The 22,367-nt window shown below is 41.0% G+C and overlaps 1 protein-coding gene and 1 long non-coding RNA gene across 2 annotated transcripts in view; both read left to right on the top strand.

Moving 5' to 3' along the window:
• Nucleotides 1–303: 303 nt before the first annotated feature.
• KPNA3 (karyopherin subunit alpha 3) overlaps nt 304–22,367 on the top strand; it is a 48,694-nt gene continuing 26,630 nt past the window's right edge. The window contains exons 1-2 of the mRNA XM_055801634.1: nt 304–481; nt 19,220–19,264. Of these exons, the coding sequence (XP_055657609.1) occupies nt 398–481; nt 19,220–19,264 (129 nt within the window). The 5' untranslated portion in view covers nt 304–397. The remainder of the gene's footprint in view (nt 482–19,219; nt 19,265–22,367) is intronic.
• On the top strand, nt 19,300–22,343 carry LOC129784288 (uncharacterized). Its single transcript, XR_008746810.1, has 2 exons — nt 19,300–21,125; nt 21,454–22,343. It is a non-coding gene; the product is annotated as an uncharacterized LOC129784288 (long non-coding RNA).

The raw sequence follows: 22,367 nt of genomic DNA, 5'->3' as shown, positions 1-22,367 counted from the left end.
GACTACAGCCCCCAGCGCGCAGCGCGGGGCCCGCCGCGATGCAGGACGGGAAGCGCAGTCCCCGGCCGCCGGCCCCTCCGCTCGCTACGCAGCACGGGCGAGGCGCGGGGGGCTGGCCGCGCCGCGCTGGGATTGGCTGATCCCGCCCCGCCGCGTCACGTGCGCTCGCGGCCGCTCTCCCCGTCACTCGGCAACGGCGCGCGCGCTCACCGCCCCCCCCTCCTCCTTTCCCCCCCCTTCTCCCCTCCTCGCGCTCGTCACGGAGCGTCCCGCTTCCCCCCCGCCCCCCTCTCCTCCCCCCCCGCCCTCCCCTCGCGCGAGCCGCCGGGAGCCGCCGCCGGAGCCGCCTCGCAGGAGCTGGGAGCCGCCGCCGCTGGGAGCCGCCGCCGCCGCCGCCATGGCCGAGAACGCCGCCGCCGCTGCCGCCGGCCTGGAGAACCACCGCATCAAGAGCTTCAAGAACAAGGGCCGCGACGTGGAGGTAGGTGCGGGGCCGGCGGGGCCCCGGCCGGGCCCGGCCTCCGCCTCCGGCGGCCGCGAGAGGAGGGGCCGGGGCCTGGCCGTGCTGGCGGCGCCGCCGGCGGGCGGCGGGAAGGAGGCGGGGAGCGGCCGCCCGGGGCGGGCGGGCGGCGGCGGGGGAAAACGCCCGCGGGGTTTTTTTTCGCCTCCGTCATGCGGGCGCGGCCGCCGGGGGGCGGAGGCGGCGGCGGGGGGAAGGGTTGGCGCGGCCGAGCCGAGCGCGGCCCCGGCGGGCGGCGTGCAGGCCCCGCCGCGCCCCCTCCGCGGCTTGCCGGGCTGCGGGAGGGCCCGCTGGGCCCCGCGGCGGTGGCCGTGCCCGGGCAGGGCCGGCAGGCGGCGGGATGCGCCACCCCCCGCCGCGGCTCGCGTCCCCGCCGCCCGCGGCGCTCCTCGCTGCTGCCCCGGCTGCCTCCCCGTCCTGCTCCCCCTGTGCTCGGCGGGGGTCGGGGCTCGGGTGGGGTGGACAATGGTGCCGGCCGCCTTTTGTGCCGGCCCCTCTGGGCGGTGGTAGCCCTTCCGCTGGGGCCGGGGGCTGCCCGGCCCGGCCCCCCGTGCCCCGCTGCGCCGCTGCCGCACACGGAGGCCTGCGCTGGTGGTAGGGGCCGCTCCCACGCTCCGATGAGTCTTTTTACAGTGTGCCGTGCTGGCTGATTTTGGTCCCTCTACTGCCTTAAATCAACCTTTTATTATTTTTTTTTCCTTAAATGTTGGTAGGCACATAAGTAATGGCCTGCTGGGCGTCTTCATCTAAATCGGGAAGGAGTGTGGTGCTTACTGAAGCTAATGGGGTAGTAGTTTACTCCCCCGAATTTGTGAGACCACGGGCGATTAGAAGCTTTTTTTCCCCTGGAGCTATTCCGAAGGTCTTCTGAATCTGTGTGTCATTACCGGGGACATCTTCAATTCCAGTCCCAGTTGGAAAGGAAGGAAATCCCGAATCTTGTGTTCGAGTTTTTGTAATAGGAAAGGAAGGGGGAGGGAGTTGTTCTGAAATCAGACTAGGATTGATATCGGATTAGGATTTGCTAAAGTGAAAACCTAAATGTGTGTCAGATGATTTACACTTCACCTGAAGGTGTGTTCTATACTTCTCTTGATTTTATCACTTAAATTCACTTCTGTAATCAGTAGGGCTGAAATTTTGTCCTTTGAAAAGCATGTTTTGTATCTTAGCAGAATTCACACCTCTGCTGCTATTGTTTGGGTGGAGACAATTTTATGCAGGTCAGGCATAGCAGCAGCAGTGTCTTTAACATGACATTCAGGGTCTAAACTATTCTTCATGTTAATTTTTCTTTAACTTGGTGATGGTGAATCTTTCTCGCAGAAAATACTGTACCTAAAGAATATGGTAACTTCAGTGCTTCTGGCTAAGATAGGTAAACGTTAGAAAGTAACTAAAAATTGCCCATCCTTCTGTTTAGCAGTTCCTTTTCAGGGTAAGGAGGAGGTGCGGTGGGTTTCTTTTTCCCCTTCTCATCTAGTGAAACTCTTCCTGCTGCTCCTCATTCATTTTGTCCTTGTCTCATCTCCCTGTGTTCGTTACTGGCTTTGTTGCTGCTTTCTCAGTAACTGGCCTGAATCCATCAGAGCTCCAAACAGGGAAAGGTTAGATATGTTCGTGCCTAGTGTGAACTGATCTGTCATCCATACTTGCTTATATTATAGCACGCCCAAGACTAGGGGAATTAAATATCTGCCTCTGTGGGGAGTGGGGGTGGGGGGAGAGGGGACTTGACTGCCTAAGCTTTACTGAAATTAGTTATACCAGACCAGCTAAGGTAGCTTAGCTTTTATTTCCTGCTGAAGGGGAGTAATTATTTTGGAATAGGGTATTTGCTGTTACAGAGAAGCATATCCCCTCTAGTGTTATCTTCCAGTGTGCTGACTGACTTCCTTTTGTGGCTCAGCCTAAGACTTTGGTATACAGCTCCACCAGTGTTAATGTGGCTAAAGCTTTCATCCATGCTTTTGAAAAAGGTTAAAATCGAAGAAGCATCTTTCTTTTGGGGGCAACAAACAGGTGAAACGCAGAAGTATGTAAAATTTGTATACCCATGGAGATATGTTAAAATTAAATTTAGATTCATTTAAAGGATTGTAAAAGATTAGAAATGTGTCAGTGTCATTCAGTACAGCTCAATTTGTATTAAATGTCTGAAATTTTCTGCTGCATCTTGTTTTTGACTTTTTTCTGATCATGGTGCTAATTTAAAAGTTTGTGTTAGAAGTACCCTTATAAGTAAACTTTAACTTAGGTCTCTAGAAATAAAGCAATGTAAATTAAGTTTATAGGGGAGGATGAAGGAGCACAGCAGTGCTGTATAGTTGCCATTACTTACTGTGCTTCTCTTGAGATACTGGTACACAGATTGACCTGCTGATGGGACAGTTTGTATTTAGTGAAAGTTATGTTTTCCACAATGTTTCTTTTCTAAATCAAATATACATAATTCCCAACTGTCACAATTAAATACACTTGCTTTGGTCCCTGTGCTTCAGTGAGGAGTTTTACTTAAGAGATCCTGCCTCCAGTTTTCTGTACTTCAAGAAACATCAGTGATGTTTCATTGGCATTGATTTGCATCCACACATTTTGTCAAATTCCACCAAAGAGAAAATAAGTGGTTTGGTTGGTGGAGTAATAAATCATGGTCTGGTATCTAGATTATATCCTTTGGAAAACATAAAATATTCAGAGCCATAGGCTCTCAAGTTCGGTTTGAAAACAGTGGTGCTTGAGTCACCTTCTGCCTGGAAACAGTCACTGCCTTTGAACTCATCAGGCTTGAATACATTCTTTAGTAATCTTGCTTTGGCTTCTAATAAATACTGGTGAGTTATTGATCCCCTCTGGGTACAGACTCTTTTGGCAAACCAAAATACTTACTCCTTTAATTTGTAGTTAACTTGTATTTTATTACTGGGTTTGCTAGGCCATATAATTCTCTTTCCCTTTTTGTTAATGCAATTTTTAAGGGAAATGAAGGATGAGTAAGTACTTTTCTGTATTATGTTAAGACAGACCTTGGTACCCTATGCAACTTCTCACTATGCTGCTTTTCTAAGAGCAAAGAAACTGATCTGTTGAGCAGAAGTCAAAGCTTCTGAATCCTTGATCTGTACAAGTTCACTCCACTTCTCCTAGTTTCAGGTTTGGGTGGAAGTTTCTTACCTTTTTGTTGGGTGCCTCTGTTGAGGTAGAGTTGTGTATATAGATTTCTAGGGTTCTGATTTTCAGGTATTACAACTTTTAGAAAGTATTTATCCCCCAAGAGGGATAACAGGAAAATCAAATGACAGAAACGAAGTGTTACTCACTTCATATGAGTTTGTGTTCTTGTTTTTATTAGTGAGACTTCTATTTTTGTAGGTACTGATGTGTCATTAGCAGCAGAGAGCTAACCTGAACCTGCAGTGATGAGCGATAAGGATCCAAGACACTAGTGGCTTCATCTGGACAAAAAAGTGCCAGAACAATTTCTCCTCACAAACTTCTGAATTTGATGTTTTTCAGAGATGTGAAAGGGCTTCTTAAATTGTCCCATATACGAAGAGGAAGCTTTCCTGTGTTGATCGTAGGCATGTAGTCTCAAGCCTCAGTGGGTTTCTTTGAAATGTATGACACTGATAATTCCAATACAATTGAGGCTTTACAGGGCAAGATTAAACAGTTGCAATCACGTAATTTGTAATATCCCTTGTAACTGCTGTGTTTATTTGTTTATATTGACATCTAAGCTAGCCTAGCTTTAGAAAATCTAATTTGAGCCTTCTGATCTTTGTTTGCAGTTCTTCAGCTTCATTCTTTACCTAGTAACATCCTTCTTAGTTTTTTTTTACTCCTCTGACTTCTTGGCCTAAGGTATTACTTACTCTTTATTACAGTAGCAGACACCTAGATGTTGGCTCACTGTTCTAATGTTTGTGACAGATCAAACAATTCAGCTTATGTCTTTTTGTCAGCATCATTAGTCAGCATCCCTGACTAAAACTGAGGGAAAAAGGATCCATTTTTATTCTGTACCTTCAGCATCCTGACCCCAGTTCAGGTGGAGGAAGAAACAGCTTAGCCCAGACCTCCATCGTCAGCTCTGGTAGCTTCAGTGTATTTGCTGTTGCTGCTTTGCTAACAGTGTGGGTTTAGTACTTAAGGATGCTTAAATTTATTTGCATTTTTCTGTCATGCTGCCATCAGGTTTTTTTTGCAAGCGGAGGAATATCATTTTGGGGAGGCCAAATCTCGTACAGTCTCTGAGCATCTGAGAAGGGTATAGGTTGACTTAAACCCGTGTTCCCATCAAGTGTCAAAGGCTTATTGCAGTGGAGGTACCATAGCTGTGCAGTGTTAATGAATGATCAGGCATGCTGCTGCCAGCTCATTTCTTGATGCTGTTCCGTGGACTGACTAGTGTTTTTGCTGTCTCCCTCAAACAGTACATGAAACAAGGCTTGTAGCAATCCCAGAAAGCCTCTTACTCCTAGCTACTTTGCAACAATCCAGTTTTCTTTCAGGAGTTCACTTTTACAGATTGATTGGCTTTCTGCCTTTCACTTTGCTGGCACAGGGATGGATTCTGGCAAAAGAAGGGCTGGGAGCAAGTAGGACTGTAACAGCTGATTTAGGTTGGTTTAAGGTAATTCGCTGGCTTGGTGAATCTCAGTACTTTAAGTGAAAACACAGGTGTTGGGTAGCTTCCTGTTGGGAACTGGATTTAGTATAATATCCAATACTGTAATGCAGAGTTTCTAAGCTCTGACTCCTGCAGCTTCTTTATTACTCTTTCAGGCCAATGTATATACTCTTGGGAGAATACAGGTGTACGTGTTGGTACCTTGGAAAGAATTACATGGGTAGGAAGTAAGGTGATGATGTGGGAAGCCTCCTCAGTTGCTGCTGTTACGGAATTCTCCAAACTTTGGTTAGTCTGCAAGAAACAGTACAACTCTGAAACGTTTCACAGCAGACTCTCGGCAGAAAACAAACAGCATAAGTCCATTTAGATGTACCGTCTTGTATTTTCCTTGTGAGGTTCAAAACCAGTTGAATGCATTGCATTTTAAACTGGTATCTTAGGCAGTCATTGTTTATTTCAGAAATACCTGTGGAGAAAACAATTTGGAGACAGGATCTCATGATGAACATAATCTTCATAAGCTGATTGGGATCTGTGCTTGCTGTATTGAGGCCCAGATATTACTGGTTTTTTTCTTGTGATATACCAAGCTTTCACTAATCTTCCTGTAATTGCAGAGTCTGTTTTTCTTCATTCTTGTGTATTTCTTACACTACAGCACGTGCACTGGTATCTCTAAAGCTTCCTCTATTAAAAGGATTGATTTTTAACTTGTAAACCGTCAAAGTTGGTAGCAGTGTAACTGTCACACTAAAGAGCTCTTTAACTATTTTTACCTGTTTTCTTTGAGGCTTTCGTAATATTTGTGTGGTTCCAGCAGAAATCCAAGCAGGGCATTTTGTCCTCTAAAACTGTTACCTGAAAAGACGGCAATTAGGAGGGATGTACCAGCTACAAGTGAGTGATCAGATTTGTATTTATTGTGTGATTGGAAGTGGAATGAGGCATCTAATTTATAAGACTAGGCTAGAAGAGGCAATGAACTGGTTGAAGCTGATGGGGCATGTCATCAAGTAATAAAGACAAATTGCCGAATGAACTGACTTGAAATAAAAAAGAAATGTAAAACCTATATATTTTCCAAGAATAGAGTTGTTTCCAAAGTACCCAACACTATGAAACTCTGATATCGAATTCCTGATTAGTTCTCTAATAGCGGAAGCTGTGGGCTTTGCATTCCATTTCACAAAAGTTGACATGGGTAGCCAGAAGAGTTAGTATCTTCCAAAAAGTTAGTCCTGCATCAGAACTGCCTGTGCCTTGGAGTAAACTAGTTGCAAAGCTCTTCAAGTTTCTTTAATTTTCTGCTCCCTTAGCTTCCTGAGCCAGCCCTTCACATCTGTAGAAGACCAGTGGTGGCTCAAAGAAGTCAGTGTGAAAGGGAGGAGGTGTATCTTGTCTAGTGATACTTCACTGTTGGATGGTTACTCCTTCACAGTGAGAGTGACACCACTAAATCTGCTGGGGAAGCTCCATGTTGTTTGTTTTAGGTCAGCTGACACTTGTCTCCTTTCTCAGGTTAAGAAAATACAGTCAGTTTTAAACTTGATTTTTCTGTGTGAGTTTAATAAATACAGCAAGTACAAAGCAGGATTATATACTGTATGAATGTCTGTGGAACAGGAGACAAAATTAGTATCTTCCCTATTCAAACACCTATTACTGAATGACTTGTTTCCTTTGTATTCTGTTATGTTTGACCAGCCGAGGATCTCTTCTGCATTTTTAACCTTGGTTGGTGTCAGATTCGGTAACAGGTGGACTTTTGGAGGTAGTGGTACAATAAGTGATTTGCAAAATCAACTTGTAGAAGTTGGGCTTCCTCATATTTAGGCTTGTTAGCCTTGATGGAAGTGTATTCTAGCGAGTGCTCAAGCCCTATTGCAAACTTGCCGGTGTGGAACATAGTCAAAGTTCATCAGCATGAGGAGAAGGTGCTCAGAGAGGATGATAGGGTGACCTGTGGCTAGATTTTCCGAGGTGCAGTAAGGGATTCCTGGTCAGATGCAGTGTGAGATTTCAGGTTTGCCGTTCTCAGGACATCCTAGTCCTTGTTTTTCCTTAGTCAACTACAGTGTAAGTCAGAAAGTTGATGAAATTCTGCAGAGAGACATTGTGTCTCTTTTCTCAGGTAAGCTAAGGTCACCCTAACCAGCAGATAACTGTCTTTGCATGCAGGTTTTTGGCATTAGGGTCTCTTGCTTTTTTTCATGCACACAAATGTTAGATGCAGAGTCAGTGTTAGTGATTTTTCTGCACCAAAAATCTGATTTGCAGCCAGATACAGAGGGGTTTCCACATCAACAGAGAATCCTGAAACGAGAGCGCCCTGCTAGGAGTCAGCAGGATCCTGTTAACCAGTGTTCGTGAAGTGTGCAAGAAGAATATGGACTGGTAATAGGTAGTATTCATGACAGTGGAGAAACAGCAGCGAAGAGCAACCTTCCGGACAAGAAGAGATGTTTAAGGAGCTCTGACACAGGCAATCAATGTGACAGCACCTTTGAGCATCATGAGCTGCCAGTGGCAGTTCAGAACCTGGCAGTACCCTCTTCCCATGCCTCTTGCCTATAGGGGTATAGCCCACTATACCTCTGTGCTTAGTATAACCTTTGTTTTCCTGGGCCCTATAGCTGTGAGGTTTGAAGGAGTTTTGTATTGGTTCTTGTTGATCAAAATCAGACCACTTTTGGTGGCTTAAGCAATGAGTTAGGGCTAGCCAATACCTTAAGTTTTCCAAAATTCTAATTTATACATCCTTCCATAAAAAGGGTATCCTCAAGGAGAGAAGTATGATATCTAAAATGTTCAAATGGCAGAAACAAGGAGTCAGGGTTTATGTCTTGTTAAGAAGTGATCTAGAAGCATCTAGAATTCATGACATTGAAATGATTAAATCAGAAGGATTGCTGACAGGGTTCATAAAAAGATCGTGGGATGTTACTGGTGTGTATTTTCTAGTTCCTAATGCTCCATCTTCTTCCTGGTTTGTCAGCTGCGTTTATTGTTTTCTCTTGCATCTTGAGCAGAATGATCCCTTCATAGATTTGATTAGGCAGCTAGCACATGTTTAATCTTTTTTTGCCTTTTGATTATATCTTTCAAAAAACAGGAAAAAAAATCTGATTTCATTTGAGCCATGTAATATAACAAAAAAGCTTGTCGTGGTTGAATATAGACTAGCTCTCTAGGGACTTGATTTGTTGGTTTTTTTTCATGGCACCCTGTGAATGTATGCAAATTGCAATTATTATTTCCCATTTTATAGATCGAATAATAGGACTTTTTTTTTCTTATTTCACAGGGAGGTGCTTATATATCGTAGAATGATTGTCTGAGGCACTTTGATATTACAGTTGAAGACTGTTTAAGTGTCTGGAAATGGGGTGTCTTTGTTCAAACAAACTGCACAATAAGGTATCTGGCTAGTATTTAGCCTAGTAGGTTTTCTTTTTTCTTTTTTTCTTCCTAAGGGAAACTGGTATAAATATTTGGCAAGTTTAAGAATTTCTAGTCTTCTGTGGCATTTGCCCCAGAGTTCTGTGAGGCGTTTCTGACCAAACACTTATTTTGTAATTAGATTCTTGAAAGTAGTTATCTACAATTTTATAAAAGCTTTTACATTTAAGAGAATTTTAAGTCTTTGCGCTGATCTAGAGATCAAAATTTTAGTCTGGTATTTGCACCTATATACCATGAACAGCCATTTTAATTTTGCTCTGCTGTTTTCTGTTTTCATGGCCTGTAAACAAGCAAAGACGGTATTTTGGCTGCTATGGCTTTAAAAGTGTTGGATTTGGTTTCTGGTAACATCTGTTAGAAAAAACTGAACCTATACCTCAGATGGGGTCTTCTAGACTGCAGAAGAGGAGAGGGACTCCTGCACTTTTGCAGTGGCAGTCAACTCTTCTGCTTGAGTAAAAGGGTCAGTGTACTTTCCCTCCTTGGTAAGGGAATGGGAGGGCTGCTTGCTTAGAAATTTTAGGGGAGGATAGAGGTGGTGTCATGTCTTGGGAGAGTTGTGTAGGTGCATCAGTTGTTCTCCCTCAAGGACAGGATAAACATGTTTCTGGGAGATTCTAAAGCATCTGCTACACTGTTTGTGCAGTACAGGGAAATAACATATCTTTTTAGTGTTCACACATCTGAACAGAAATTTGTGTACTGGCTAAAGCAGATTCCTGTGACGTAAAACTACCAAATTTCAAATCCTTGTACGTACCTAGAATGTGTCAAGAAGCCTAATCTTCTAACTTTAAAAAAGTGTGGATAGGAATCATGTAATTAGGCTATCTTGATTATCTGCTGTTCTTGGTGCTTATTTAGCATATCACAATATTCAGATAAGGCAGAGCTGGCATCATTATAAAATACAGTATGCCCTTCTGTTTCCAAAAGGTACAGGAAAAGAAGAAAGACTTGATACAAGTATCCTTCAGACCAATACTTTCTTTTGGGCTGTAGCATAAATGAGCAAGCTCCACAGTTAAGTTCTTCAAGGTGGGCCCTTGTCAGAGTGGAGGTAGGATTGGCTGTATCGCTGCTGTTCTTTGGAACACCATGTGGACAGATTCTTTGTCCTGTTAGGACCACAGGACAAAATGAGCACTTTTGAGTTAGTGATCCAAGGTGATCCTTGCTGCCTGCCTTATTGGGTAGGGATGAGTTAGCTTGCGTTGCTGTGGAATTACCTGGAAACTTCAGTCTGACTTCAGCTGGAGCCCGTATGGCTTGCGTTGTGGTCTTCGGTCTGATGTCAGGAAGGTGTGATTAACAGTGTTAAGACAATTGAATGGAAATGCTGTAAAACTTTTGACTGGGCATAAAGTCCTTGATTCACACAACAGCAGTAACTGGAAATGTATGAGATTCTGTCTTCCCCCCGTTGAGTTTTGATGTTGAATAGACAATTCCAGCTTGCCTTTTATTCTGTATTACAGCATCAGATAACATGCTGATTGTAATCTGGATTGCTTTGTGTCCTTCAATATCTGTGCATTTTGTGTTGAATGCAGCCAATTAAATTGCTTCAGGTCCAGCCTCCTGAGGATTGTTTGAGAAGTCTGTACTTGTAAACTGGGTAATTGGTATGTGGAAACAAAACCATGAGTGCTCACATCTCACTGCTGGTCATAGCTCAGTATGCAGGTTAAACAAATGCAGAGAGGATATCGGGACATCAAAGAATATGCTTACAAAAGAGCTGGTAAGAAATAAACTTAGCAATTGCTTTTCTGCCAAGATCTTTTGGAGCAGTGGAAGCAGATAATGTGGCTGGGCAGCTTTGTCTGCTTCCATAGGGCTTTCAGGTGAGTCAACACCATATTGGCATGCATGTCTGACTTCAGTGAGTCACTACCCATCACTAAGTAAGAGTCATAGTGGATATGTCATGCATCCAGTTTGCTGAGACTAGCCAGGATCAGATATGTGAATTATCTTGCCACAGACTGGCTAACAGAAAGCAGCTGGTATTCATTTGGGGGGGGGGGGGGTGGGATTAAAAAAAAAAGTGTGGCGGCTCCAACTGCAAAAGAGCTAGTTTTCCTTCAGTGGCCTTTATTAACCCTGAGGAACAGAGTGTCCCAGGCAGGTTATGGCATAAAATACAGCAGTGTAAATACTGCGTTCTGCTCCTGATGGAACTGGTACTGTGTTAAAGGTTACAAGACAAAAGGAAACTTTGTAATATTAAGGTTCTGCAGTACACAGAGCCTGAACCGGGTTCTAATACTTTCTGCAAAAAATAGAATGTTTCCCTAAAAAAGGAGCAAATACCTTTTGGGTCAAACAGTAACAAAATGAGAAAACTGTCTTGGAATCTTAGGTCAGGGTACAGGCACATTTTCAGTGTATTTGGCTGCTTTGGTACCTCATTGTTTGCACTGTGGAATCCATGATCCCTACCTGTATTTCTAACTGGGTCAGCATAATTTAATACAGAGCTATGATAACAAAGCCAGAAGTGAAGTTGTTCTAACTTTGTAGTCTACATGACTGAAAAAAATTTTACTGTTTTTCTTAGAAGGACAATTTGGAGGTTTATGGTAGTACTTGGTAATTAGGTAAATCTCAAAATTGGGTGTGGAGAAGAAGAGTCTGCCTAGAGCATGCACTGAGGAGGAAAAAAATCATGATGCTCGTAACTATAAGGAATAAACCTAGCAGGAAGAGTCAGTTTTGGCTAAACATTTGATTTAGTTTGACACGGATGTCAAATCTTTTTGCATGTCCAAAAGAAATAGAGGGGATCAGTGTGCACAGCATCATTGGTTTTAGTTCTTTCAGTTGGGATTGAGTTGCATTCAGACCATCATGATGTCTCAGAACTGTGATTTAATAGTTCCAGAATTTTTTTGTCCCGTGTTGTGATTTGCTTGCAGTTCTTGGAGTAAGCTATAGGCACTTGGAAAGTGAACAGATACAACAGCAATATCACCTTGATACAGTGTCCCTTTATCTCTGTTTTTGGCTGAAGCCAGATATACCAGAACAAGTAGAACAATATAATCAGTCTAAACCTCAGCTTTACACATACTAAGAAATTATTCCTATGCAAGTATGGAATATTTAACTTCTAAACTTAACCAAAGATAGGCTAGCTGACAACCATAATCTCGACCATTGTATACAAACAAACACCTGAATTTTTTCTGCCCAAAACCAGTCCAGCTCCTGACGCTTTTGCATTTTCATGTGCATTGCAGTATTTCATGCTTATTAAAAGGTGTCAGAGAAGAAATAAAGAAAAAAGGCTAGTAAAGCAGTTTCCAGGGAAGAATGGTGTTTACTTCATGAATGCAAACACCTTCTCCTTTCACTGTGTTGCACCCACACCTATGTTGTAAAGTATTTAAACTATATACTCTTGGGTATGCTCATATGCAAGAGTGGAGGTATTAGTTAAATCCAATCCAGCTGTTGGAACCGAACCATTTTTTTTCTTTCAGTTAGGCAGGTGGAAGTAGTCTGGAATTGACTTGCTAATTTCAAACTCTTCAGGTACCCTGTATGTTTAATCAAGCTACTTTACTATCCCAGCTATGTATTCAGGGTAGCTCTTTCCTGTAAGCGTTTATCTTCTGGGTTTCTGAGACCAGATCCTGTAATGTTTAGAGGCAAGAGCAGAAATGAAGAACTTAAAGGACCAGTTATCTTGTAATGAAGTTCATAGATGCAGAGGAATTAGAATGTCAGTGAATTTGTTCTCTTTTCCACTTAGTAACCAACTTTCAAAAGCAGCTAAATGCACATCTTACCAAAGTTCCTGAAAACTTACCTTCTGTATCCACAGAATAGCCAAAACTGACATTGGTGAGATGAACACCACACACCAAGCTGAGCCTGACTTTCCCACTTCCCACTTCTGTGGGCTACATGGAGGCTGGGTGGTGTGTGGGAGAGCAGGGGTAGCTAACTGGCTGCTTGTGGGGCAGCTGGCAGGCCAGGCACACTGGCAATACTGATACACTGGCTGGCATAAAAACATCAGTTTCCTGCCTCTTGATCTCTCATGTTTTCTGGACTTGTTCCAGTTGCAATGGAAGTGGTGTAAATGTGTTGATTAAAAGATGACACTACTCAGGTATACCCCTTAATGAGGTGGCTGATGTGGGTGAGCACCACACCGGGCTCCAGATCTTGCTGTTAGAATGGCAGGTGGATTTTTAGTCATTAAATGATGGTTAAGTTTTAGTCTTCCTTCTGACACGATTTATATAGCTTAAAATGTTTAAAACCACTTACTGTGCAGCATTGGGTTATTTTTTCTGCACAGAGAATTACATTATTAAACATCTTGTAGATTCAACTTCATTTTTATTTTTAAGAAATCTTTATCCCAGCATAACAAAGGCAATGTAATGACTTGAACTTCCTGCTAGTTGTATCATTCACACATTTAAATAGTTTTGGTTTTCTGATTTGTACTTTAACTTGGGATGAAGTAATCTTATCAAGTATCCAGAATTTCTTGTCTCTGAAAGTGATATACTTAAGGGACTTAAAAGTGTTTATAATCAATTAAGATTGATTTTTAGATCTGAAGTAGAAATTTCCAAGTAACAGAAACCCTGAAACTGGTTCCAGTATTTCATTGTGAATGAAATCGTAACTTGCATTAAGAAGTACTAATGTTTCAAGCAATGTGTTTGTAAATAGGACTGCTCAGACTGCTTTGTCTCAGATGTGATTTGTCCTCTTAATTAGCCTTTCTACTCACTGTCTTGTATAAGTCTGGTAGGGTGTTCTTGGGGTTTTTTGGGGTGTGTTTTTTTTTCTTTTTTTTTTGGCTCGTAACCACCCCCAACCCCACCCCCCGAAAAATGCACTGTTATGTATTAGCCACAGAGGATTTTGGGAAAGTTATGATGTACAGCTGATTGTTTTTGGTATCCCTTCAGGGTTTTTTTTTTAGTTTACAGAAGCTATATGAGTTGCTTTTTCAGGTAGTTTAATGTATTATGCATTTAAAGATTTATTTTTTTTAGTGTTAAACAAAGTCTCAAGAAGCCAGAGAAGCTTGCTAGACTTAATTCTTTCCTTAGAATATCAGTGCCATTCAAAACTTCAAAGTAATCTTTTTTTTGTTTGTTTCCCAAGAAGGTGTGCATGGGTTGTCTCAACATACTACGTGCTAGTGTTACAGCAGTGATACTTACTGTTAAATATGTAGTGAGCGTCTTATGCACCTTTGTACAGGGTTTCACCAACGGTACTTGTGAAGTCTCTGTGGTTGAGCCAGAGGGTCCCAAATGTTTAGTCACTCAATAATTCTTTGAATGTGCTGATGGTAAAGGTTAATGTTATGCTGGTAATTCAGAATTTCACAGGGTCATCTTTCACAATTACTTTTTGATAAAAAGAGTTTTATGTACAGTGTTGTGTTCTGTCATAAACCAAATATCAACTAAAAAATCAGGAAGACACTTCCTTCTCCACAGATGGCTCTGAGTCAAATTGAGGTTGAGTTTCTTGTCAGCTTCTTGTTGGAACAGAGATTGTAGAGCTGAAACACTGATCTGATGAGGATGGTTGGGTTCTGTGTCACTTCTGCCCCTTGGGTGTGACAAAGGCAGTTTTACATGGGACTGTGGCATTCTTTGAAGCCTTGTTTTGGGCATTGACTTGAAACTTGCTTTGTTTTCAAGGTCTGGGGTCCTTAAACCTCCTTTGTCAGCTTAGCATTTTTGTGTTTTGTATCACTGTAAAATGGGGGTTCCTTACAGCCCCTATCACAGCAGCCCTAATGTGTGTAGTGATTTTCTTTATTGGCATGTGAAATTAATATAGGTTTTGATACTTTGAGGAAACTAGGGATTGTTTTTCTTTCAATTGGAAGGTGTTAGGGAGAGATTCTTGGCATGTAACATTTTGTGCCTAGCTTTGGAACAGTATTCAGAAATTCAGGGTAGGAATGAGAACACTGATTTATCTAACAGCTTCTAGTAGATCTTTTGGTTTTTTTTCTGTTTTATTTCATAAAATAATAGCATGTTGAGGCACTTGAAATTAGAATTACTGCTGAATATCTACTTTTGACTTGTTACAAGACTTACAGTACTTGGTGTATTACTGTGGTTTTATCAGCCTGTCAAACACACTGGTATGTAATTGTTTTTCACAGATGGTGAACTGGGAAGAGGAAATCTCTTGTTACAAAAGCCTTATGAACCTAAAGTCTGACTTGTCATGTATAACAATTGAGATGTAATGTTGTAGCACAATTTGGCAAATGTATGTTTTTGTTTCTTAATAGTACATGTTGACTGATAGTTACTCATTTTTACTTTCTATACGTGGTGTATGGTGCATTAATACCTTTAGTTAGGAGCAGAGTCGGAGTTCAGATTCTGCAGGAATAAACTCATCTTTTTTGTGATTTGTAGAATTTTGTATATTCAGAGTTTCTGAGATTTGGAGTCTGGTTTTAGTTTTTTTTTTAATTTTGTTTTGTTTTTTTGTTTTAATGCAGTGAAACAGTTCAGATTTTTTCAGGAGAGTGATTTTGAGATGTGCTGTTGCAATGTGACATGAAGTTACTTGTTTGAGTATATTAAGCTGAGAAATGACCATAGTCAGATGCTGTGAATGTCAAACACAGTGTTAGATGCATTGGTAACATCTCGCTAGGTTTTAACTAGTGCTGCATATCTAGACTTTAGTGGATGGTTGTCTTCCCAGCCTGAAAGCTGGTAATGAATCCGTGGGGTTAAGCTGCAGAATAATTTTGTCACTTCTGTTTGTTTTAGCAGACCTGTTAGCAGGGGAAAATGCTTTAACCTTCCTACTACTGTATAAATCTCTTGTAAATGCCTATCAGTTCCCTATGTGCTGAGGCTTGCAGGTAATATAAAAGCATGGTATTCTTCTTACAGTGGTAATGTTTCCTTAAAGGGAGGCTTGCACAGGTATTTAAGATCACTTCTTTTATATGCTGTTGGATGATAGTATGTTTACTTCTTCTGAGGCTATAGGAAGGTGCTGATAACCTGCTGTATTTCTAAAATGGTTCACCTGAACACAAGCTTTAAATACCTTTTAAGAAATGCCAAATCAGGACAAAAAATTAACTGAATCACTTGTCTGGTTTTTGGGGAATAAAATTTGAGCTTTGCCATGCATCCACACCCTTCCACCAACAGGTAAGATTAGAAATTGCCCCTGTCAATATGCAAGTTTTAAAATAAAGTTTGCAAAAGCCCAGCAGGAGAGTCCAGTATATAGCATGGTGCTGTATGTATACCTGTATTTTCTGTAATCAAATGAGGCTGAAGCAGGGTCTCTCAAGGCAAGGATATCCAAACTGCAGTTCAGAGGTCTGTCATGGAGCAGTCTGTCACTAATGTATCAGCTCCCTTGGTAAAGAGAAAAAAATAAAGATGGAGAACAGCCTGAACAAATCCCAATTAAGTAGCAGGCATAAAACTAAGAAATTGGCCAATGTCAAGCGCATGCATATGTTTTTTCATGTACAGTCTATAATTGCAACAATTGACATGTATGAAGTAGAATCCATGGTCTTAAATATATTGGTATGCAGTGGTCATCGCATGAAGTGTCAGGTTAGAAATGATGTCAGCATATATCTAGCTGAGAGCACTGGTCATGATGTGACTGTGGCAACCAAGTTTAACTGCCAGAACGCACCATAGGCTCTTTGGGAACTTCAGTCACATGTACTTGTGGGAAGAGTCTAGCCCTAACACTGTATTAGTGATTCTTGGATGATCCTGGTGACTGCAACATGCTGAATTTTTAAAGATGCTGTGCCAGTAGGAGATAACACTCATTGGTTCTGTGAAGTTAAGGCTAAGTGATAGCCCCAGTTATCAACCTACTTGCTCCATGAATGGAGAAGTAGCTCTGGACCCTGGTGGTGAGGACTGCATATTCAGCCTGTTAAAGGAGGGAGAACAAAGCAAAAATGTACCAGAGCTGCTTTGAATGTGAAACTATATATAATAAGTTTAAGTGAAAATATAAAAGAACAGCTAAAAGGGTAAAACCCAGGTAGTATGGAGATTGCCTAAAACATAAAGCTTGTAGAGTGTATACTACTAGTCAGCAAAAATGCCTGTGTAGCTGGTAACCTTTTTTGAAGAACCTTTCTAAAGAGTGGTAGCTCCCTAAATGAGGAAGAGATGGGAGATTCTTGCACATTAAATGTAGAACCATAATGGGATGGTCAAATATTTTGAAGATAGCTTGATAAAAGCAAAAATCTAGTAAAAAAAAATTGAGACAGAATTGTAATAGGGTGGGATCAGTGGGGCTGAAATAATGGAAGTATGAAACAAAGATAAAACCCTAATTGAAAATCTGAGTGAATTATTTGCCTTTAGAAAGAAGCTTAGAGTCTTCCCAGTAGAGCCTTTATGGATGGATGACTCTGAGTAGCTGTATTTAGTCAAAGCATTGTTAGAGAAGGTTTTAGAGTAAATTGATGAAATGAATAGTAATGCTGTGCCTGAGACTGCACTGTATTTGGGTTTTTTTCTAAACCAAAAATATGAGGCGGCTGAACTGTTGAGCACAGCATATAGTCTTTCTTAAATCTGTCTTGCTACCAGGTGGCAAATGTAATAGTATAGTTGTCGGCTAAGGAGCTTCAGATTTGGTCAGATTTTTCTGCTCAAGGGAAGGTGTTATCACATAGACTTACGTGTTTTTCATTTGAGTAAGTTGTAACTAGGGAGCGAATATAAATTATGCATTGTATCAGTTATATCACTAAGCACATACAATTTTGGGGGAGAAGATGCTAATGGATATGCAACTGATTTGTTGGGTGATGGGATACCCCTTAAAAACTAAGGTAAAAGGTTAGATTTTAGGGGGAGATGGGGTTGTGTTACTAGTGGAAAGTTCTGTAAAGATCTTTGGTATCTAGCACATTTATAATGATCAAGAAAAGGAGATTTTACAGCAGGAATCTAAGACAGCTGTGTCTATGTTTTTCCATTGAACTGCAGAGTTATCATGGGGAAGAAGTATTGAAGAACTTTTTTAGGCTATTTATTGCCCTTAAATTTGACACAATTATTAAGATTATTCAAATATGAATGAGAAACTGGAACGGCTGGTCTTACTAGTTGCATGCAGTGACTTTTCTCGTTCTTCATTTGTCCATTCCCTACCTACCCAGTGTCCTCCCATTCCCCAGCAATCCAGTCATATCATACTGAGCTTTTGCAGCAGGCTCAGATGGTCACAAGAATCAAATGGTTTAGCAAGATAATGGGGGTGGGGTGGGGAAGTGTAGTTCTGATAGATATAGTACCAGTGTTCTCTTACTGTAATGAGGACTTGCTTTGTTTAAAGTGGTATAGTTCATGCTTGTAGATGTAAAAGGAGAATTGTGCCTGTGTTTACTTGAGTGAGTTGGTTAATTAAACTGTGGGTAGGAAGACAAGCCTTCCTTACTCTCAGGTCAACCTAAGATAATTAAATGATGCTGCTATGCAAACGGATTGAAACCAATGAAGCTAAGATAATGTCCTAAGTACTGAAACTACGTCCTGTATAGATTCATGGTGTGAAGTCTGCTCACTTAGTTTACCTGTGTTTGAATTTAGCATGTTCAGTATTTCCTTAGATAACTAGACGTGGAGTGCTGGCGTTTTCTGTACACTGCTGGTCTTCACTGATACTTTTTAGCTCAGAGAAGTTATTTGCCCTAACTCAAAAGGAAAGTGATAGCAGCAGTGAAGGTCAGTACAAGGATAGGACATAGAAAGTATTTTAAAAGGCTAATTTTAGTTAGTGTGGGTGATCTTTCTAGGCTGCCAGCGGTCATCCAGTCCTGATTTTCTCTGAATTGCATTCTGATGGTGCAAGTCTTTTCCACTGATTGTAAAATGAACATAGAGAGATTGGCTTCAGTAGGCTAAAATTGTTCTTTTTCAATCTTCTCATCTCTCTTAGCTAAGAGGTATAGCAGCATTGTAGGGGATGTGTCCTGGGTGCCCAGTATCTTTTAAGGAGCAGAGATGTTTATGGGCTGATTTTCCTTTACACTGTTCAGTCTGTAGATCCTAAATAGACTCAGTACCACTGTACTGCTTTGTTTCCTTTTGCCACATGCCTTATCTGTCTTGTTTGCATTGAGCTTAGTAATCTTCTGTCACTCATGGTTGATTTTGGCCAGATAACTGGCATAAGTTAGTGTTTAGGTTGTGAGTGTGATCCTATGTGAATGAGACAGTCTAACCTGTATTTACTGCTTCTTTTGGCATGCACATATAAACACCTGGAGAGTCATTCCAGTGAAGCTCCCAAGGGAAGTCAATGTGTCAATGTTTTCTGCCTTTGGGATACTTATTGTGGTATATGACAAAGCTTTCTGTAAGGTTTATAATCGTAAAAAAAATCCCCAAACAAAACAACCAAAACCAGCACAGACAAAAAACTTGTGCATCTTGCTAGGAAAGATTGAATTATAAATTATGCACACTGTTTCTCTTATCTTTTGATGAATAACTGAGCTTTTGACCTAGAACAACTGATTCCAAAACAGAATACTGCTTTCTTTACATACAAATAATTCTTTTATTTTTTTACAGACTATGAGAAGACACAGAAATGAAGTCACAATTGAATTGAGGAAGGTGAGTCTGCTTTTGTTTATCAACCGTGTTACTTTGCTAATAATACTCTGGTGTCTTAGCTAAATATTTTGCTATAAGCTTTGCTTTATGGCCCCAAACTTACATAAAAAAGTTTTAAATTTGTAGATTACTACTGCAGATTCTAATGTTGGTTTTATTCTCCAACTTAAGCTCAGTACAGCAGCACAGTACTGCTTTACTCCAGTGTATTGCTTGGAAATAATCCATATTCAGTTTCTGTACCAGTTCTCATATTATTACAGTGAAAGTGTCAGCTGTTCAAATGTTTGAAGTCTCTGAATGGGAAAAGGGAGAGTTTTAGCATTTGGAAAGTGTGGATGTTCTTTTGTTTTCTGGAAATTACTGCTTCTGGGCTGTAGAGAGAATTAATTTTAGGGTCTGATTTTGGTTATGTTGGGTAGATGCCAGTGTAGCTGGGAAGATCATGAGCATGAGAGATGATCTAGATCAGTGCTTTGCCTAAAACACAGCATTTGTTATACCCTCGTCATTCAGAACTCTTTCAACAGCATTTCTAGGCACCTTAAAGGCTTGCTGCTGCAGAATATTTTCACAAGCTAAACTACTTGAGCTATGTGTGTAAAGAGAAGGGGTAAACTTTTATCTGCCTTTTGGTACCTTCAATATATTTGATGACTGATACTGGCCCCTTGAGTTTAATCCTGTTGAGAGAAATTCAGTTATTCACCCTTTCCTTGAACATTCTGTTTTCTAGATTTGACTTGTTGCTGCTCCTCACATCCAAATTGCCTGTATCTTTCTGGAAGTGTAGAAGTCTGGAAGGATGCAGGCCACAGTTTAAATGGGACAGTGAAAAACAATTCTTAACACAGTATTCCTATTTATCTTGAGTATGTTGTTGACAGGCACTCAGTCTGTGATCCATTATATCCTTTGGGCACTTCTTGCAGTACTGCAAAGCAAGAGTAGTTGTTTGTTCTCTATTCACGTAGTTTAATAAATGCAGAAATTTTAAAGACATCGCTTCTTGTCTTTTGAAATACATCTGCTTTTTCCAGACTCTTAACTTGAATTCTCATTCTGTTCCTCAGTATGCTTCAAGGCCTCCTCAGCTTGCTGTCACCCATGTTTTCTAATATTTTCATCAATGACTAGATGGAAGTGTGTGCTTTCAATATGCTAGACGTAGGTCAAGCTCCTTTGAGTCTCCCATTTAATACATGTCTCCAGTTTGCCAGTTGAATCATTGACAGTCTGAGAGGTGCTTGCTTAGGAGTGCATAGCCACTCAATTTCATCTAATTTTTTTTTCATTATTTCCAAACTGAGAGGGGAGACCAAAGTCTTGCTAAAATCAAAATGAAGGGTTTGTAAATGAAGTTATGTCAATAGAAATTAGCTTAACTTGTTTTTGAGGAATTTTTTCAGCACTTGTCACCGGATTGTGTAGGAGCTACCCAAAATCCTGTGCTAATATTTTCTTGGGATCCTTCTGCTTTTCTTAAAGAGGCTTTTTTGTTTTTTTCAGGTCTTAAAGAAAAACTTCTATATCTCATTGCAGTATAAAAAACGTTTGTAAGATTCATCCCGAGACTATAAGAATTAGTTGAAGAAACCTAATAGGACCCAGATGACTAAAAAAAGAAAATGAAATCTTAGTACTTGTGCATGATGTCATCTAAAATTTGTTTAATGCTTTCATATTTTCCTAATCAAAGAAACCAGCTGAAGATGTGTGAATGTGTAGCTTAAGCTGGCTGTGGCCTCATTGGTACTGGCAGAGGATTGAGGGTACTGGCAGAGGATTGGGGTGTGGAGAAAGCTACTTCTACATACAGTGAAAAATGAAATTGCACAGTTTTTGCTTAAGTGAGATTCAGGTAATTTTGATATCTGAATTATCAGCAGTTGAAGTCTATGCTGACATGTTAGGAGCCCTCTCTGTTCAGAACTAGTGTGTTGATTCAGTGTAAAACTAGCTGTATAACTGTGAAATCTGTACTGGGAAGAGTCATTCATAGCATTTGGGCAGTCTGTGCCTGCTGGCAAAGCAGTGTTGTAAAAGATGGCTTAGCTAATGCAGCTTATCCTCATATATCTTGTTAAATTGAGACTGCGTATGAGCAGTGCAGTCTTTGGAGAGAGCTTTGCAGTGCGAAGTGAGAATTTGAGTTTTAATTTAATTCTCATAATTGGTTTTTGTAACAGGTCACAATTTCAAGGCCATTTTATAACAAGCATGGTGTGGAGCAAGTCATGCACTTGAGACAAGGCAATGGAGTGTTCTCTGTGGAAGGAATCTGGTATATGCCAGTAATACATGAGTGAAGATAAGGAAGAGGAAGCCTATGAGCTGCTATTGACTTTTCACTGAAAACTACACATGCAGAGATGAATTATACGTTTAGAGAAGCCTAAGCTCTGGGTGTAGGTCAGAATGTAAATCAAGAGTGAACAGCAGCTGCAGAACTCATAAATACAGGAAGTTGTGTTCTTCTGGAGTATTTGTTGGAACGTCTTCCACTGCAGAGACCAGTGGAAGACATCTCTTTAGTGTAAGAGAGAAAGCATGTGTCCAAGTTGTTGGTTTGCAACAGCTGAACTGGTGCTGGTGGGCACCTGGTTTGCTGTTGGAGCTGCGTGGCAAATGTCAGGCTGTTGCTTCTGGTGGAGAATTGGGACTGAAATGTAAAGGGATATATTTTATTCAGTGGAAATGATAAGCTATAATATCAATTTGTCTTCACCTTTACAGCTAACACAGGTACCCTAGCATGTGTGCCAAATCCAGGAAATGTGTGTTGGCATGATCTTAGTAATCCACCAGTGCCTCTTGAAAACCAAGAGTTATCTTCTCCCTTATCCCAGCTATCCAGATGCTGAGTGTACACCTGGCTTTTGAAGAAAATAGGCAAATTGAACATTCTTGATCTCTACAGTTGAAGCGCTACATAGTCATGGGTTTGTCTTTTGAATCAATGTGTGTATAAATATTAAATGAATGGATCTGATGAAGTTGCTCACATTTCTGTTTTGTAAGATGGAATAAATCAAAACAATTCACAGCTTTGAACAGTAGTAAACAATTTCTGCATGCATTAGTGTGAGGTGTTTATTCTTTT

The sequence above is a fragment of the Falco peregrinus genome, chromosome 4 (genome assembly GCF_023634155.1).
Source record: "Falco peregrinus isolate bFalPer1 chromosome 4, bFalPer1.pri, whole genome shotgun sequence".
In the NCBI taxonomy this organism is placed as follows: Eukaryota; Metazoa; Chordata; class Aves; order Falconiformes; family Falconidae; genus Falco; species Falco peregrinus.
The sequence above is the reverse complement of the archived record's forward strand: the minus strand, read 5'-3'. Positions and strand labels throughout refer to the sequence as shown.